Source organism: Ruditapes philippinarum, unplaced genomic scaffold, assembly GCF_026571515.1.
Source record: "Ruditapes philippinarum isolate M1 unplaced genomic scaffold, ASM2657151v2 ctg6341_1_1_1_1, whole genome shotgun sequence".
Classification (NCBI taxonomy): Eukaryota; Metazoa; Mollusca; class Bivalvia; order Venerida; family Veneridae; genus Ruditapes; species Ruditapes philippinarum.
In genome coordinates, this window is record NW_026866227.1 from 207,660 (window position 1) to 228,611 (window position 20,952).

A 20,952-nucleotide genomic window follows, 5' to 3' on the forward strand; every position below is an offset into this window, starting at 1 on the left:
TGAGGGATGCATTTGATAGAAGAAAGGAACAGTTATAAAAAACACTTAATATTTTGCTTTGATTTAGTATAAAATTTTGGATATACATGTAAGTGTAACTATAAGGTATTCTTTGTTATGTATGATATTTATTAGTCCCCTACCGGTTTACCGGAGGGGACTTTAGGTTTACCCTCCGTCCGTCTGTCTGTCCGTCCGTCTGTCCGCCCGTCAGTCCGTCCGTCCACAAAACTGGATCCCGCGATAACGCAAAAAGTATTGAAAATATTTTAATGAAACTTGATATATGGATAGATGGCAGTATGGAGATTATGCACGTCTTTTTCTTTTCTTCCTATGTTGAAAATTCTGGTTGCTATGGCAACAAATAGACTGAAAATATGGCAAATTTTACACATAACCTGGATCCCGCGATAACGCAAAAAGTACTGAAAATATTTTTATGAAACTTGATATATGGATAGATGGCAGTATGGAGATTATGCACGTCATTTTCTTTTCTTCCTATGTTGAAAATTCTGGTTGCTATGGCAACAAATAGACTGAAAATATGGCAAATTTTACACATAACCTGGATCCAGTGATAACACATAAAGTACTGAAAATATGTTTATGAAACTTGACATATGGGTAGATGGCAGTATGGAAATTATGCACATTCTTTTCTTATCTTCCTATGTTGAAAATTCTGGTTGCTATGGCAACAAATAGACTGAATTTCAAGATTTCTGATTCTAGTTTTTAAGTTTTTTCACTATAAGTTCTTTATTTCTTAAGGTATTTTTTTCAAACTTTAAACATAAGTTGCTTGTCATCAACCACATCATATGTGACAAGGTTTACAACTCTAGCACAAAATTTATCAGAATTACCTCCCTTGAACTTAAAATTTTCATGAAAAAAACATTGTTTTTTTAATAACTTCTTTTTCTGAATGTATCTATACTTTAAACTTCATATAAATGTTTCTTATTGTCACTCAACATATGTGAGTGTTCAATACTCTAGCAAGACTATTTCCAGAATTATGCCCCTTTTGAACTTAGACTTTTTTTTTAGAAATTGGTAATTTTTACTCCAACTTCTTCAATCATGATAGGATTTTAAAAATGTTATATTTTGATAACAGGGATGTTTAAAAAATAACTTTAGAGTGTCCTTCAGTCTGTCTGTCTGTACATAAAAACTATTTCCTGTGATCACTTTTAAAGAACTTTTTGAACAAATTTACTTAAAATAGGAACCTAAGTGAATGGCCAATGGCCCTTCAGAATGTTGCTTGGGCTCTTACCGGTAGGGGACTTATGGATTGCTTGCAATACTATGATAATTGCTTGTTCAATGCAGCGTTTTCTTTTGTGATATTATTGCCATAATGTATACTTATGTTTGTATTACAAAAGACAGATATCTGCTCATGCCGAATTGCAAATAAAATTTTGACTTTTGATATTATTACAGGATGCAAACAGTTTACTGTTGTTATATAACACAGTTATCTCCCATCTCGTCGAAGTTCTAACATCTGACACATTATACAAGGTGTCCTGGCCAGTGGCTGAGTTTACCAGTAATCTTACGACAGGTATATAATATTATTAGTTCAGTGATTTTTCTCTCTTAATTAAGCAGAGGCCTGAGCCTCTTGATTTTGGGAAACATTATCGCTAAAATTGCTGATTTGGGAAGAGAAAAAACAAATTTGATTCAGATTTTTTGGAAAACTGCATGATTTTGAAGAAAATTTCAATTGGGAAGAGAGCTTTTATCGGAGATTTTTTACCGGTTAAATGGCCCTATATAAATGGTTGTTTGGAAATATAACCCGAGCCTCTATTATGAAATAAATTAATGATAAGAACACTGTGAATGGAAACTTTCTACTAAATTATGTTGTTTACCACTAAATGTGGCAAATGATTTGTGAACAAAAATTTGTATATGTGTACTATGATTGTAAGAGTCTTCTATTGATGTTTAGACAAGAGGGGACTGTTCTTCCATCTGTCTAGCTGTCTGTTTAAATCTTGTGATAATTAGAAAATTGCATACATTATGTTAATGAAAAATTAGCAAGAGATTTTACATTTTGTTTAATCCTTCCCTCAAATTTCTTGTTACTATGGTTATAGCAATACTCAAAGGACATTGGTCATCTATGGGTTGTGGGTTCAATCATTGGGTATGGAGAAATTTGTCTATGATAATTGATCTCAAAGATTTTGTCAAATAATCATTTGTCTCTCACTACTGATTCAGGAATCATGAGGGGTTAGTAGAATGTCACTCCACCAGAAATTGGTTATTACTGGCTAGATATTTATCTCACAATTTATTCACTAATAATTATGCTGTTTTAATATATTCAACAAAATACATAATGTGCTACCTATAAATCAGATTATTTACTCTTTTCATGTGAGGAAGCTATCCAGCTAGCTTATGGAACGTCGATGGTTCTACTCAGGTGCCCGTTCGTGCCTGAAATAATGCACGGAAGGGCACCTGAGGTCTTCCTCCACTAGTAAAGCTGGAACGTAGCCATATGACCTATACTGTGTCAGTGCGACTTAAAACCCAAAACAAACTTTACTGTTTTCTATTCACAGATTTGCCTCCAAATCACTGGAACAAGGGAGATCATCTGGAATATTTGTTCAACATAGTTGACTCCCTTAGATTACCGAAATTTGAATATGAAAACCCAGATAATTATGAATGGTTTGAAATAAAGAGAGATCTGTGGAAATTTGTGTCATCATTTGCTGGTAGAGATTATAGTGGAGCCAGAATTAAATTGTTCTCCAGGTAATTGTTTTATTACATAATTTACAGCAAATTACTGAAAAATTGCTGTGAACCTTTTTCATGAATTTGAAACAAAATTACAAGAAAAGTGCTTATTATTTATGAATAGAAATTTCATCATAAAGTACTTATACTTTATAATTATCCGCACAAAAATATTTTTTGCTCTTTATGTTATAATGTTATTAAACTCTACAAATCGTATAGGATTTTTTTCCAGCTTAGATATTTTGATATGCTAATATGATAATAAAGTCATGAATGAGAGCTTGGAACAAGGCATATATCAGTGATATTTTGATAGTTTAGACATATAACCTTATACACAATCTTCAACCATTCCTGGAACCAACCAGTACTGAGCATTGAATGCAAAGTTTCATGCTCAAAGAGCCAAGAACTTGCAGAGATGGGGTTTGAACCCATAAGGCCAGCAATCCTTAGATTGCTAGTTTGACGTGTTAACCACTCAGCCAGGCCGCTACTTTTGAAAGCTTTCTTAAACAAAATGAAATACATTTCCTATTTAAATACAGGAATATAATTCTCACAGATTCAGAATTGCTTAGGGTTAGACATACTTTTAGTTATTTTATAGTTTATCTGTTTGGATTATACAGAATAATGTAACTAAAGAATGTTTAAAGGAATATCTAATGACTTATATTCATGCATAGAACACAGCTTTGTGTAACTATGGACTTATATTCATGCATAGAACACAGCTTTGTGTAACTATGACAACACACAAAGATTTTATGAAATACTAGAGAAAAAACGTTTTACTTTACAGATTGAAGAATTTGATACATAAATTAGAAGTTGACTTTGCGGAGGCGTGTTATTTCCAGTTTGGAGAGTCTGATTGTCAGCCGACATTCTACAATGTTCCATGGAGTACAGTTATCTCCCTTTGTATAGATTATAAACTAGACAGTGTAGATCTGATCGATCCGGATTCACAAAATCCACAGGTACCTGGCATGCGTGCTATGATATTTGAACTAGTAATGTAAATGGCCTCGTTTTAAAGATAATTATTAACTCCAAATGAAGAAAAGTTCAATTATAATTTCCCCAAATTTGGTATAACATATCATGCATGTTTTATCTAACTTCATTATAACAATACAAATTATTTTGCATAGAATAATATAAACACGATATAATCATAAGATCCTTTTATTAAATGACTACCAATTTCTCCGTGTTGCGATTGATGGTCAATAGTAAGTAATATGTACTTGGGGGCTATTTATCAAAACAAACTAAGTCATAAACAATGGCACCAAAGTTAACCATCTATTATTAGAAACCAATCGTTAACTGATTTTACTGTATGTGGTACTATCTGACCAACTAAAAACAATGTTACTTATTCAAACATTTTTAGCTCGACTATTCGATAAGAATAAGTAGAGCTATTGTAGTCACCCGAGCGTCGGCGTAACCACTTATGTTAAAGTTTTTGTAATAGTTCAAATATTTTCAAAGTCCATTGACATAAGGCTTTGAAACTTTGCACACTTGTTCACCATCATGACCCCAACCTGTAGACAGGAGGAGGTAACTCTGTCAAGCATTTTGACAGAATTATGCCCCTTTTTCGACTTAGAATTTACGTTAAAGTTTTTGTAATAGTTCAAATATTTTCAAAGTCCATTGACATATGGCTTTGAAACTTTGCATACTTGTTCACCATCATTACCCCAACCTGCAAACAGGATGAGGTAACTGTATTAAGCATTTTTTTTTACTATCAAGCACTAAGAATAGTCGAGCGTTGCTGTCCTACCGACAGCTCTTGTATACTGTACAAAATTCATAAAACTAAGAAGATAAAAAAATAGCCCACACTCTTTCTTCTTTTATAATACGTTAATAACTACTATATTTTTACACACCAATAGCTTACATGATTCTTTCTTAAAATAAAGAAGCTAAGTTCTACACTAAACCAAATTTCAATAACCATTATTGTTGTTGTTTTTATTTACACAGGAGAAAAATGAATTGAAAGTTGCGTACATCAAAAAAGAAATGGAAGGATTTATTCCACCAGCATCATGGACACATATAGAAGCTGACAGCAGTGTACTAGGTATGTTTATTATTACTTTGAAGTGCACTAATGGTGCACATGTAGTGCGCACCAAGTGCACTTTATGTAACCTTCTGTGTGGACTTGACTGTCAATAAATTTATATATAGAAATACTAAATTTTTTTAAGTAATTAATGTTGTTATTGTTGTGGGTTTTTTTGCCTACAAAGACATTCTTTTAATGTGATATTTATTCTCATATTCTTACTGTGTAATTATGAATATCTTATTGTTATTTGAGAGATTGTTCAAAGGAAAATGTTGTTTGTATGATATACTTTATGATAAACTAACTAATTAAATTCATAATTAGGAAAGTTACTTTTTTACTTATTTCACTTTTCATCAATTCAGAATCACCCAGTCTTGAAGATACTATTCAGAATGCAGTATTTAAGGTTCAAGAAGAAAGGAAACAATTGGAGACTAAGGCGGAGGTATCTATAACAGAAGATCTCGCCAATGTTTCCGTAGTTACCATGGGCACCAAGAAAACATCAGGCACATTGACCAAGTCTCTGAAGTCTGAGAGAAGACACTCGGATCATTTCCAGAAATATTTGGAAAATGCACTGAAAGACATAGATCCCGAGTTAGATTCTTCCCTTACAGGAAGTACTTCCGTAACTGGAAGCGCGTCCTTTTCTGTTTTTGAAAGTCGGAATGAATCTTTCGGTTCAGGAAACTTCTTTTCATCGTCAAATGAGAGACGATTTAGTTTTGATCCTTCAGCCAATCAAAAAAGACTTAGTTTTGATGCAACTTCTTATTTCAACCAATCACAAAATGACATTTCATCTATATTTGCTTCCCAATCAGAAGGGAGACTACCCTTACCTCCTAACCGTAGAAAGTCCGATATTGGTTTACAAGAGTTGTCTGTCCTACCAGGAAAGAAGAGACGACAAAGATTATCAGAGATCTACGACAACGACCGAGTTATGATGTATATAAAAGAACCCACTTTGAGTGAAGACGCTAAAAACTTGAAGGAAAATTTGAGGTCCAGCAGAAGGGAAAGTGATTTGTTCGAGAAGAAACTAAGACTCTTGATGCAGAGTAATCCAGAAACTTTCTGAACTTTATTTGCAAAAAATAACAATAGCAGTGTTAATAGAGAAGTACAAAAAATGATGGTTGAATAATAATTGACATATCTAAAAGTTGTGTACATTGCATTATGTTAAAGTACCAATTGGAAAATAATAGTTACTGTTTATTCACCAATTATTAAGAAAAATCATGGTATTTAAAGGGGGAAAAATCAAAATTCCTTATTTCTAATGTAATATTCTAAAAGAGTTGTACACATTGTATTGTAACATATATCTATGTTTTGAAAATATATGAAATGTTTAATAATGTTATATTTAGGCACAGCATATATGCAATAACAATAAAAATGAACATCGTAACTTTAGTAAAAAAAATTCTTGTAATAAAGTTATCCACAATGGCATGATTATTATGTATTGCTTATTTTTTATGCCCCCCCCATATAGTAATTGAACCGTCTGTCCGTACGAGGTTAACCTAAAGCAAGTTGGATTTTTCACACACTTCACACACTTATCAACACAATGTACATCATCTTGGCAAGTTACATAACTATTGCTTCTATTTTTACCAAGTTATTGCCCTTTTCAGCACTTGGAAAATGAATAATTGGTTAACCAAAAACGGCAAGTTGGATTTATCTTAAGTTCTATCTATACTAATAGCTTCATAATTACCACACTTACTTATCAATACAAAGTATATGATATTGCCAAGTTATATAACTGTGCCATCCATTTTCCCAGTTTTTTCCCCTTTTATCACTTTGAAAATAGGGCAAGTTAAGGTTAACCTATTCTGGCAAGTTGAATTTATCTTAATTTCTCCTAATTACTTCATTTATTTAATGATATCTTTCAGACTTGGTAGGTGGATACCTTGATTTAATGATATCTTTCATATTTGGTATGTGGATACCTTGCATGGTCCTCTAAATTTTTATGAAGATAGGGGTCCCTAGGATCAAGGTCACTTGTGTAGAAAAAAAAATTAAACAGTTTTGCTTATACAGCCTTTATTAGTTCAGGATGAGCTATTAGTATCAAAGGAGGATGCTCCGTCGTCCTGCGTCAACAAGTGTCTTCTCTGAAACTGTTGGGCAGATTTACTTCAAATTTGGTCCCTAGCATCCTTGTGACAGTCACACTTGAATTTGCTCATGTCATTTCAATTGGCCCCTTTGTTACCAGATTACTAAATCAATGCGAGAAAAAACGAAGAGTGGCCGGCTATCGGGCTTTTTTTTTTCTTCAGAAATTGAGATAAGAATGTGATCGCTTTATTTCTCGCTTCATTTCCACAAATGAGGCCTGCAAACATTTAACGTTTCAGACACCTAGAGCACTATAAAGAAGACTTTCAGAAAGAATGACGCTTGTTATATCATGTATTTATCACATAAACCGCGGCGCAGGAGTGTAATAAAGTCATTTATCACAAACCCGTGCCGATTTTGCGACTCCGTAAAAACGGTATTGCATGGTCGTGCATATATTTTGATGTGACGTCATTTGGGTAATATAAACATAACGTAGACGTGCTAAATGTAAGCGTTATACTATGGGCGTGTCAATGAAAAATGTTTCTTTATCACTTCAAATGGTCTTTATTTTATGTATGTGATAAATAGAATATAAAATTTGTGTAAGTTCATTACTAAATTTATTGAACTCGTTGAATAAAATTATATTATGCAAGCCTCTGGCGAGCATAATATTATTTTATTCAACGAGTTCAATAAATTCAGTATTAAACTTACACTCATTCAATATCCTCTATGTAATAAAAACGATATTACACTAGTATAATAACACTTTGACCTGACGTCATTTGCGCTATATATAAACATAGCGTTAAAGCGCGCTAATGTTAGCGTTACACTATAGACGCGTCAATGAAAAATGACTCATTTTAGCTGTTAACTGTCTCTTTTTAAATATGTGATAAATAGAATATTATATTCGTATAGATTTAATACTAAATTTATTGAACTCGTTGAATAAAACAATATTATGCTCTCCAGAGGCTTGCATAATATGTTTTTTTATTCCACTCGTCCAATAAATTCAGTATTAAACCTACACTCATTCAAGATATCCTCTATTTATTTTACGACGTCATGAGCGTCACTTATTGTATTACCTGCGCCAGGTCGCGTAACCCTTGAAATTTTTGCAGAATCGTTAATTGTAAACATGTTGTATTGACTTTTTCACTGAATATAGAGAACATGTTCCGATATTTGTCTCTGTAAAAGTGTGTACGAAATGAAAAAATGTGAACAGTTAAACTTTGTAAAATTGTGTATGGAAATAAAAAAAATGTGAACAGTAAAACTTTTTAACAACCCTCGTATATATGTAGGTCTTTACATACCTATAGGTGGTAATTGTTCAAAAATATGTTTTTGTCCAGATTTGTTTTAATTGAATTTACAGAAAATAGTCCTTACGTTGGTTTTATGTCCGGAGACTTAGAATACGCTTAGAACGTTCTATTAAACGTAGCTCTGGACTTTAATTTATATGAATATATTTGAAAGTTGAATGTATTTTAGAAAATCTCTGCCTTATGTATTCACCTTCAAATGTTCTTTGACTAAAAAGCTTGTATGAGAAATGTTTGCAAATGCACTTTTGATTCTTTTAGTTTACTTTTCATTAACTTTGAATATAGTATACTTTTTAAAAGATGTGTAAAAAATGAAATTGAAACACTAAAAAAATATTTATTCTATATTCAATTTGGTAAAATAAGCTTTAAAGATTGTGAATGAAATGAGACTGATTTATCTGAAGCAGTATTAAGCAGACATATTCTTTTCTGCCTAATGATATGTTGTGGCAAAATTTTCCCTGTGTACAGAATAATTGTTCTGGTTACAAATTTCTAGTAGGAAACGCAATTTTTAGTTTTGTTTTGAAATATTCTGTTATTCAAGGCCCTGGGCCCTGGGTCGCTCACCTGAGGCATGGGTGAATGGCTGTATTTTAGAGTTTGTGAAGGCTTTCAATTAAACTGGGTAAAAGGTGATCTCAGTTTTACAAAGGTTTCCCAAAGCTCTGATCGGGTGACTTAGTTTCTGAACCTATTTAACTTAGTTTGAAATCTGCACTAGTTTTTGTTGACATAATATGTTGACAAATGGTTAAATGCGTCAATAACATCATAATAATCTATGTCACAATATTTTGTGACCAATGTCACTGTGTACAAGTGTAAGACAATGACAAAGACTACAAGTAAATCAACATTTTTTTTTATTATTTATACGAAGACTTGAAATTACAGTGTTAGGTTGAATACAGTCTGAGTGACAAAGATATCTGAAAGAGAAATCTGTAAAATGGTGAAATTTTTAAGAAGAGCTGGTAAGTAAAGCAATGGCTGTTTTTTGGGTTAGCACCATATTTTATTGTGTAGAGATTCTTTCTGTACAACAGTAGATAATTTTGTGATCTGACCAGTAAGTTTCTACTGTACCCACAGTGGCATCAATATTTGTTATTATCAAGTCTAATGCTGATAGATTATCAGTTGTAGGTTCATTAAGATGTAATTTACAGTTAAGCTTATCATACAAATACTGCAAAACACCCCTATGACAATTTAAAACATCAATATTAAAATCACCCAGAATAACTAAAGGCTTATGAGGTACCAAATGTGGAAAGAGTTTCTCTGTCAGCATAGTGCGAAAAGCAGAATCTGACATTTTTGGTGATTTATACAATACTACAACTTGCATTTCACTTAATTCTCTTGCAACATTCAGAAGAACAAATTCAAAATTTTGGGAGCTAAAGCGGTCTGCAGATTTTACTAATACATCAGCTTTGACATAAATAAGTAACCCATGTGGAGGTCTTTCAGATGTTGATGCAGTACACTGGTCATTGCGTATTAAATGGTATCCCTGTATCTGATAAGAAGTATCATTATCATTTTCATGTAATCTAGTTTCTGCCAATCCAATAATATCACAAGACAACAATCCTTGATCATGTTTCACATCAATGAAATGCTTGTTTAATGACCTACAATTGTTGAATGCGATTTTAAAATCCATTTTTGAAAATAAATGTATAGATTCCAAGGGAACATAACACAATTCTAGAGAAGCATCTTTAAGCAATCTCTCCATTTCTGTTTTAACTTTTTCATCAACTTGTAAAGCCTGCTCATTAAAATTGAGAATTTGAAGCTTTTCTAAAGACCGTACTCTACTTAATGCAACATAATGAAGGTGAGGAACTTTTCGTGTTTTTCTTTGGGATAAGTCAATCACGACACTATCAAGTGTTGTTCCTTGTGCTCTATGAACTGATCTCCCAGCAGAAGGTTGTAATGGAAACTGGATCCTTTCAAAAGTTTTTTTGTTATATGTAAAGGTCCTTGTGATATCAAATGTTGGTGTCCAATTTTCATTTATTTGTTCATGATAAAAGCCTCGACTTTTATATTTTAATCTAGTTCCACAACCAGCTTTCAAATCCACAAATTGAACCCATATGATACTAGGACGTTGTGTTTCCTTCAGTTTATACTCTATGAACTTTACAACACATGACGCACCATTTGCAAGGCCATCTTCAGTATTTGTATTGACAGTTAAATCATACAACATCCCTATAACAATATCCAATGAACAATGAAGATTAGCAGTTCTGTTTGGATCAGTGGGCAATCTTTTGATAGCCTCTTCTTGTTTATCCTTTGATAATTTTGGTGAAACAACAGAATCATGACAAAGAATGGACACTTTTTGATTGTTTGAACTGTTTAGCAGTGTATCATTGAAAATATGCATGTAATAGTTTTCAGCAAATAGATGTGGGGAGTTTAATTGATAATTCTTAGCACTGGATTCAACTTCACAACCTTTAATAACCATTTTATCTTCTGTTGTCAGTGAGTTAATTCTCAGCCTGTTTAATAAGTCTGCAAATGGTAAATCATCCTTTTGTCTCATTACTTCTGATAACTCGTATATAAGAAACAGTTCTTTCCATAAGTTCATGGACAAAGATGCAGCATCATGACTTAAATCATTAAATATCCAATCACCATTTACAGGTTTTAACTGGAATAAATCTCCCACTGCGATAATGCTTACACCTCCAAATGGTTTGCGAGTGCCTTTTAATTCTTGCAGTCTCTGATTTATGAAGCTCATCATAGTATTACTAACCATTGAAATTTCATCAATTATGACAACAGATAAATCTCGATATTTGGATCTGAATGTGTTCAAGCTGTCACATGTTAATGTTTGATCAGACTGTTTGTACTTCTGCTTAAATGCGGACGAAATAGTAGAGCCATTTATATTGAAAGCCGCTTTTCCAGTATATGCACACAAGAGCACCCTTACATCATCAGAGTTTCCTCCTTCTTTCAAATTAAGCATTCTATATAGTGTTTGATACAATGCTCTTATAACAACACTTTTACCAACACCAGCACCACCAGAAAGAAATGTATATAAAGGTGCATCTTTAGTTTTTATCCAGTGAACAACATGATTGTAAAACTCTTTCTGTTTTGAGTTCAACGAACGCAGAAGAGCTCTGTACTCTTCATCTGATAAAATATTTTCATTAGAACTTATTTGTGCAGATGAAATGGAACAACCAATTTCTATGCCAATGTCATATTCTCTTTGTTCACTTACTCTATCTGGATTGAAATAGATAAATGTTTCTGACTCTACTGGTTCTTCTTCAGCAGTTTCTGCTTCTTCTTGCTGAGTTCCAGGAGCAATTTCATCATATGCATTGTATTCTTCTTCAGCCATATTTCTTGCTAATTCTAACTCATCAACATGATGTTCATAACATGCACATTTTTCATTTACAGCATTTTGGACTGATTCATACTTTTCTTTGTGTGTTGCAAAGTGTCCAAGTAAATCTCTCTCTTCATTTCTCCAGGGATAAAAGAGAAGTAGTTTTTCTCTATAATAGTTTTCTTCATCTGTTTTACGATTAAATCTTACATACCTTATGATTTTTGAATTACGGCGTCTTCTGATTTTTATACCACTTTTCAGTACGCAAATGTTTTGGCAATCATCAAAATATTCATCTCCTGATATTTCATCATGTTTCTCATCATCATTTTGTTCTGAATTACTTCTATCTTCCTTATCATCTGGGTAAATCACTTCTAACTGTGACACATAATCAGCTAAGCAATAGTTATCTAAAGCCTTTGGACGTTTTGAATATCTTTTTATGATGTTATCTGACATGATATCAGTTGAGTCTGCAGGCAACTCATCAAGAGCAGACTTTGACTTTAACAATTGTACTCTTTGGTTTGGTACAGAAGTATTTATAAATACAACGTCTCTTGTACTTTTGGTCAAGGGCATTTGCAAAACTAGATAGACTGCTTCCTGTGCACTCACTTCAACACTGTTTGAAAACATATTTCCAATGTGTCTTACTTGCCTTTTTATATCTAGGTTGACATTTCTTGCTTCCTTTGCAGCAGCATACATAAGATTACTCATACCACGTTGGGATTTACTTATATATGAAACAATATACATGGCACAAGCATATGGATCCAAGACAAATTGTATGTCAGTATTTGCTTTCCATGCTTTCAATACTACATCATTGTATAAATTTACACCTATCTCATTTGGATTTCTTTTCAAAAACACCTTGGGAGAGTTTAATGAGCTTCTAATGCATTTGATATAATCATCCTCATTCATCTGTGCAATATCTGACAAAAATTTCTCAAAAGACATATTGTATCCATCTTTCTGATCATTCATTTTTTTCTGGATTTTTTCATACTGTTTGAGATATTTATCCATGTCATTTTCAAGAGGAAATAACACCATTGTTTTTGGCAGAGGTGGTAATGGATAACCAAATCGGCATATTCGATCTTGTTTTTTTCTACACGTTCTTGAATGTTTGTGGATTTGGATGTCTACCAATGCCCCCACAAATTCATTGTTAATTGAACATTTTAAGTACTGGTCCACATATGCTGCTATCTCTTCATTTGAGGTTACATTTAATTTTGGAGCACTTTTTACCCACACAATCATATGAATATGCGGAGATCCACGTTGTTGGAATTCAACTCTATAAAAATAATCTGTCACTTTACCTAATGGATTATGATCACTTTTAAGAACAGTATTTATAAACTCTTGAACTCTATGGTCAAAAAACCTTGAACAAGTAACTGGATCTGACTGAATCATTTTTATCTTTTGCTCCCAAGTTAGGTTTTCTATTTGTTCATCGCTGTACTTATCTTTTTGATTTAGATTTGCAAGGATTTTAAGAAGATCTGTCCATCTGGTATCAGCAGAAGACAAGGACATAAACCAAGTTGGTATACCTAACTGTCTTAGCATTGCATAAACATCTTTCTTTCTGGATTCTAAGTAAGCTGGACTGTTTCTCAGCTGTTTGAACAAATAGTAACCTTGATCATTCTTTACAATTGTATCCATGCATTCCCCATTTCTTGCCTGGGCAGCAGTTAATTTGTTTGTACCAGTCTGAATTCTTCTAACAGCTAAATTTGACTTGTCATTTAATTGCTTCATCTGTATTTTTTTTAACTTAAAAAATATGTTAGGCACACTGTTTGCTGCACGTCTATCTTGACTTCGAAGTTCCCACTTAGCAATGTCACTATAATTAACTGGTACTTTTCTGTGTTCATTATCAATTCGCCTTTGACCGCAAAATATGCTAGGGAAACACAGATACTCTGAATCTTTATCTTGAAAAATACTAAGTGGTCGCTGACCCTCACCAGGTGCAAATGTAAAAGTAGCATGTCTGTTTTCAATATCTGCATCATCTAAAAGAGTGTCAATATTTCCAACATTTTCATTAGTAACTTCTTCAGCATCAGAGTCATACAAATCTTCTAGTGCTGAATGAGAACTTTTATTTTCAGCATTCTTTACTTTTGCACAGTCAATAACTTCACCAACACAGTCTTCAAAGTCAACAGTGCCCAGTGTTTTACATAGCTTAATATTTTCCTCAAAATATTTGTGCAATACATGTGAGGCATTATCACTCGAACAACGAGAATTATTCAATGCATCTACATTGTTATCAGTGTCACACTCTGGCACGATTTCAGATGTTACTTTTGACTCGAAAAATTCATTTATGACTTCATTACTGTTTTCTGTAACATCCTTTATCCACTGCTCATCAATGTCAATATTTGCATTTTTATAAAGATTGCTTTTGTTCATCAACCAATGTAAAGCAATAAGTACTCGAAGTGGCCGAACATTTTCAGAAAATGCACATGACTGAAAAGACATCTTTTTTTTTAATTTCACAGCTACAGTAATGTTTTCATTCATGGGTCTTGGTAGAGTGTTAACAACTGGTTGGATATCAACTGGAACATTCACAACATTCCCTTTTATAGATAACTGACGCCCCCTTGGTAGTTCTCTAATTTGCATAAATGGAATACGTAATGCTATTAAGCGTTCTTCAAGAGGAAACAGTTCCAATTCTTTTGGTTTTGTTGGCCATTCCATTCCATTCAAAACTGACAATTTAGGTAATGTCCCCTTTTTAATATTATGCTTACATGTAACACATATCCATTCTTTTTCAGCTACTGACTTAAGACCAGTTATGTACTTATTTTTGTCTTTACAAGTAAAAGTAAGGACCTCTGATACAGATTCCTTAAACCACGTCTGGTGGCATGAACTACAAACATAGATGGGACCTTCTTGTATGTTTTGATGGAATTTCGCAATACACTCTTCTATATCATTACCACTTTTTTTTCGTTTTGCAGTTACCTTTTCTGCTTCTGAAAATAATGGATTTTTACGTTTTTCAGATTTTCTTTTACAATCTAGTATTTTTTCTTTGCTTTTGTTTCTTTCATCTAATCTCCGCTGTTGCTTAGCAACTCTTTCTTTTTCTAATGTATATGGATTTAATCTTGCCTTTCGTTTTGATTTATTCTGTACATCAGTTTCTTTTTGTTTAAATGCTTCATCTGTCCGTGCCTTTCGTTTGGACTTATTTTGAACCTGTATTTCTTTTTGTTTAAATGCTTCATCTGACCGTGCCTTTTTTTTGGACTTATTTTGAACCTGTATTTCTTTTTGTTTAAATGCTTCATCTGTCCGTGCCTTTTTTTTGGACTTATTTTGAACCTGTATTTCTTTTTGTTTAAATGCTTCATCTGTCCGTGCCTTTTGTTTGGATTTATTTTGTATTTGCATTTCTTTATGCTTGTATTCTGGACATTTTCGAGATTCCTGTTTAGCTATTTTCTCTTGCTCTAAAATAAGTGGATCTGACCGTGCCTTTTTTTTGGACTTATTTTGAACCTGTATTTCTTTTTGTTTAAATGCTTTATCTGTCCGTGCCTTTTGTTTGGATTTATTTTGTATTTGCATTTCTTTATGCTTGTATTCTGGACATTTTCGAGATTCCTGTTTAGCTTTTTTCTCTTGCTCTAAAATAAGTGGATCTGACCTTGCCTTTTGTTTGGATTTATTTTGTATTTGCAATTCTTTATGCTTGTATTTGGGACATTTTCGAGATTCTTGTTTAGCTATTTTCTCTTGCTCTAGAATAAGTGGATCTGACCTTGCCTTTTTTTTAGATTTATTTTGTATCTGAATTTCTTTTTGTTTGAATGCTTCGTCTGACCTTGCTTTTCGCTTTGACTTTAAAGTGAATTCTTTATCTTTTACTTTGAATTGATCACTTTGCCTTCGCTTTTGCATGTACAGTCTCATGTAGGCTTTTCTATCACTTTCTCCTTCTTTATTCTTCTGTTGCTGTTTTTGGTATTGGTGTTTAAAGTACTTCCCAATCAATATTGTATCATTTTTTACTTTTGTCTTAAGCCCAACTGCAGGATAGCTATATGTCCTTTCTTTTACTTTATGGTCAATAGACTGTTGCTTAATGTTTTTTTTAACTACTTCACATAATTGTTCATCTCTTGGCATGACAGAAAAGTTAGTGGATTTCTTTTGCTTTTTGTAAGAAACTGTTTGCCAAACATCATCAGCATCAGTTTTGCTGATATCAGTTATTTTCTGCTGATTGTTAATGTACATATTATGGTATTGTGAAGTGCATTGAACTACATTAAAGTTTAAAGGCAATATTTCATATTGGCTCATTATATCAATATTTGCACTTTCATACATAGCATACATAAATGTGACAAGGTTTTCAAGTTTATGAAATGACATCAATACAGACTTTCCATCAACATCTGACAGTCCATATTCTCCATGTGAATGTGAATCAAACAGCCAAAACTCTTCATCTTTAAGAAACACCGCAGAACAAATTGATCCAATCATGACCAATGCATGGTTTGCTCTTTGAAATGTTGCATACAAGGCTTGATGTAAAGTTGGCAAGTCTGTATCTCCGAAATGCTGAATAGTCAATCCTGATACAATGTTTCCTTTTCTTATTTGTACAACTTTGGACAAAACATTCACTTGATCAGGCATTTCATCAAGACTTAACAATCGATGCTTAAATCTACCAAGTTGTTTTAAATTATTAACAACATTCCTGTACAGCTCGTCTCCAATGTTTAAGACCTCATCAATATTTTCTGTTGTTATCAAATCAGAATATTTTGAATATATCAAAGCACATAATGAGTTAATAGTACATTGACTACCTCTAGTTTGAATAGAAAATCTATTATTTGCTTGACTGAAAGAACCAAATACTAACGACAAGCAGCTGAAGGGCATACCAGTGCAATATGACTCATAAGACTTATTCACAAGTTTGCTTTGTTCTTTTTCGATTGCAGAAGAAGTATTGCATATTCTTTGATTCAAATTTGAGTTTTGAGATAATATTTGTTCCATTTCGGAATATATAGCATTTGTTTTGTTTGAGTTTTGTTTTGTGTTTGCCGTACTGATGGACGGACTTGCAAGCGCCCTGAAAGCTCGTGCACTGACCAGACTTATATCAGGTGCTTTTTGGGCTCTGAATGCCGTCAAATTGACTGGACCTACATCAGTTGCCCCAGCGACCATGTCTGCCGGCACGATGACCGGACCTATGACAGGTGCTGATGGGGCCCTGTCTGCCGGAATAATGACGGGACTTATGACAGGGACTACATCAGGATCTTCTGCCAACGTCTGCTCCCTCGTTACCAATATTGCCCTCCTGGCCTTTGCCTTCTTCCATGCTTTACTGAGTGGCATGTCTAACTGAAATGATAAATAAGCAAGAGATGAGATACAGCTCTTTGTTACAGATTTTACAACATAAAAACATGTTTAGGTCATGAAATTTTTTGTTTTGCAATCAGAAAAGTTCAGGCACAAAAACCATATTTTCATGTTAACAGAATGAGTTTACAAAGATATTGTCAAAATTTGGCATTTGCTTAAAAATCCCGATTTAAGCTGCTTTAATTCACATTTGCTTACACTGATAAAGCTGATATTAATAAAATTGGAATTAATTAACAGGATCAATAAAATAGTCTAAAGCTAATTTTATCTTGACTTTTTTTCTTTTTAAGAACAAGCAAACTCAGCCTTGAAACTCATTACTACTGTTTTACCCATTAATTTTAGCAAAGACATACCTTTCCTATGCTGGAAAGCTACCACTGGAGCAGTTCTAACAGTTTCCAATGAAACAACGATGTGGCAGAAGCACTTTGTAATTTCAGAAACACTAGAGTGTCACAACCTTATGTCACAAGGTATTAAATGTCACTATGTCACAAGGTATTAAATGTCACTAGCACTATAAGTGTCACAATGTATCACATATCACAAGCACAATGCACAATCACAAATATGTTGTCTCTGTTATATATCACAATGTTATTTCACAAAAAGTCTTGTCAATAAATATTGTTTATCTACGGTTATCTTTCAAATAGTCTCTTCTATAAATGTTTGTGTCCAATGGGACGATACTATGAAAAATATAATATATTACACCTACCTGGTACAGAAGACACACAAGATACTTATTTTAGATATACAATTTATGTTCTGTTAAACTTTATTTAAATAATATCTATCACAATTGTTCTTTCAATCACCTTCCTACATGTTTGTAAAACTCTTTTAATACTAAAATATGTGCAAAAATAATGAATATTTCTTTTATTTTACATTTTCAATTGAATCAAAAAGTAAATGGTGTAAGAAAGACAATATAAGCACAAGCATCACTGATCAGCCAGGTGGTTACATTTCCATTGTAAGAGACCCTCTTAACTCACTGATGAATATTTTAGGATCAAATCTGATCAACTAAGCATGAAATGAGTAAATATCATCTTATCATGTAAGAATGATTTTATGATTATTTAAATGAAATTTATAATTATGAAAACTGGTTTTCATCAATGGCACATTTTTGGTGAGGTTGGTCACTTCTTTTCAACTCGTTAATTGGATTATGCACTAATATGTAAGCCATTCAGTATCTCTGTACTGTCCCATCAATATGCAAATATGGAAACAAAAGAGAGCAAATAACATATATATCATTTAGTGAATATCTATCTAGAAATTTACAAGAATAATTTTCATTTACTATTTTTAGCTATGGCAGCCCCTAAAGGGATCCAAACAAAATTATGAAATTAAACGAATTGCAAGAACAAAATGCAAGAATACTTCAAACCAAAGTTGATGAATATCCATCTAGCGGATTTAGTGATTAATCTAGAAATTCCATATCATGCGTTCAAGGACTCCTATATGCCCCCCCCCCCAACTTTGTTTGTGAGGGTATAATTAGAGGTCAGTAGAGGACTAATAGATAATGATTTATACCAAGTATCTAAGCACTACGCCTAAGCTACATTATCAGACAAGAAGATTTTTAAAGATTTACTATATAACATTATGTAATAAAACTAGTGACCCCCAGGGTGGTGACATTTTTGACCCAAGGGAAAAATTTCAACAACTTTTGTACAGACTACAGGATGATACACACCTAATATTTAAATAGGCATAGTGGATTTGGAGAAGTTTTTTCTTACATGAGTCTATGTAGAACAGTGATCCTGTGTCGGGGTCATAATTTTTTACCCAAGTGGGATACTTTGAACAATTTTGGTAGAGAACCACTAGACAATAATACACACCAAATATTAAGGCTCTAGCCAAAGAAAATTTTTAAAGTTAGTTCTTTCCATTGCCATGGCAACTAGACTTCTGCACGGAATTCAATTTATTGAACAATTTTCAAAGGTGACAGTTTGGTTGAAATTGGGTTAACTGTTTATGAGGAGATGTAGTTTAAGACTGATGCCAGACGAATTTAGATCACAAAAGCTCAACTCATCACTTTGTGACAGGTGACTTAAAAGTCTTTAATTTTGACCCAAGGGCTTTTATTTAAACAAACTTGATCCCCCCCAACCACCCCCCCCCCCCCAACGTTGCAGGGCCAATTTAACCCAAGGGCTTTTATTTGCACAAACTTGGTAGACACCCATAAGAAGATGTTTCATGCTAAACATCTAAGCTCTAGCTCATTGGGCTTTTTAAAAGAAGATTTTTTTTAAGTTTTTACTATACACATATAGTTAAAAACAATGACACCCCTGGGGCCGGGCCAGTTTTGACCCCAGGGCTTTTATTTGAACAAACTTTGTAGACACTTACTAGAAGATGTTTCATGCTTAATATCTTAACTCTAGCTATTTGGGTTTTTTCAAAGAAGATTTTAAGTTTTTGCTATACACATACAAAGAAAATCAATGACCCCCGGGGCGGTGCCAATTTTGACCCCAGGGCTTTTATTTGAACAAACTTGGTAGACACCTATAAGAACATGTTTGATGCTAAATATCTTAGCTCTAGCTCTTTGAGTTCTTTAAAAGAAGATTTTTTAAGTTTTTACTATATGCATATAGGGAAAATCAATGACCCCCCGGGGCGGGGCCAATTTTGACCCCAGGGCTTTTATTTGAACAAACTTGGTAGACACTTATTAGAACATGTTTCATGCTAAATATCTTAGCTCTAACTCTTTTGGTTCTTTAAAAGAAGATTTTTTAAGTTTTTACTATATGCATATAGGGAAAATCAATGACCCCCTGGGGCGGGGCCAATTTTGACCCCAGGGCTTTTATTTGAACAAACTTGGTAGACACCTATTAGAACATGTTTCATGCTAAATATCTTAGCTCTAGCTCTTTGGGTTCTTTAAAAGAAGATTTTTTAAGTTTTTACTATATGCATATAGGGAAAATCAATGACCCCCCGGGGCGGAGCCAATTTTGACCCCAGGGCTTTTATTTGAAGAAACTTGGTAGACACCCATTAAAACATGTTTCATGCTAAATATCTTAGCTCTAGCTCTTTGGGTTCTTTAAAAGAAGATTTTTTAAGTTTTTACTATATGCATATAGGGAAAATCAATGACCCCCCGGGGCGGGGCCAATTTTGACCCCAGCGCTTTTATTTCAACAAACTTGGTAGACACTCACTAGAAGATGTTTCATGCCAAATATCTAAGCTCTAGCTCTTATGGTTTCTTAAAAGAAGATATTTAAAGTTTTTTCTTTCGGTTGCCATGGCAACCAGAGTTCTGCATGGAATTAAATTCTTTGAACAATTTTTGAAGGTGACCACCAAAGGAACATTCCTGTGAAGTTTGGATGAAATTGGCTTAGTGGTTTATGAGGAGATGTCATTTAAAGTAAAAGTTTAGGGACGGACGACGGACGACGGACGGACGGACGGACGGACGCCGGACGAAAAGCGATCACAAAAGCTCACCCTGTCACTTTGTGACAGGTGAGCTAAAAAGCTCATGCACGTTGTAGGATAAATACTGATATTTGTGTTTTTGTGGTATTTGTTGTCTAAATGACGTTTTAAGTATGGCATGGAATTTTATTCGAAACACCACCGAACATTTAAATAGGGAAAAGCAAACATGAATGTTTGGGAAAAACAAACGATTTTTTTCTCTC

At 33.4% G+C, this 20,952-nt stretch overlaps 2 protein-coding genes across 2 annotated transcripts in view; one reads left to right on the plus strand and one right to left on the minus strand.

The window, feature by feature from the left end:
* The window catches only part of LOC132731830 (germinal-center associated nuclear protein-like), a 33,681-nt gene extending 27,305 nt beyond the window's left edge, over positions 1-6,376 (plus strand). The window contains exons 24-28 of the mRNA XM_060718104.1: positions 1,462-1,585; positions 2,610-2,808; positions 3,602-3,782; positions 4,810-4,909; positions 5,266-6,376. Coding sequence (XP_060574087.1) covers positions 1,462-1,585; positions 2,610-2,808; positions 3,602-3,782; positions 4,810-4,909; positions 5,266-5,990 — 1,329 coding nt within the window. The 3' untranslated portion in view covers positions 5,991-6,376. The remainder of the gene's footprint in view (positions 1-1,461; positions 1,586-2,609; positions 2,809-3,601; positions 3,783-4,809; positions 4,910-5,265) is intronic.
* A 2,539-nt stretch (positions 6,377-8,915) lies between these two features.
* On the minus strand, positions 8,916-20,782 carry LOC132731840 (uncharacterized). Its single transcript, XM_060718116.1, has 2 exons — positions 17,587-20,782; positions 8,916-17,203 (listed from the first exon to the last, which is right to left on the minus strand). Exon 2 carries the CDS (start codon positions 17,195-17,197, stop codon positions 9,380-9,382), a length of 7,818 nt encoding a protein of 2,605 aa, XP_060574099.1. The 5' UTR covers positions 17,198-17,203; positions 17,587-20,782; the 3' UTR covers positions 8,916-9,379.
* Between the last annotated feature and the right edge of the window lie 170 nt (positions 20,783-20,952).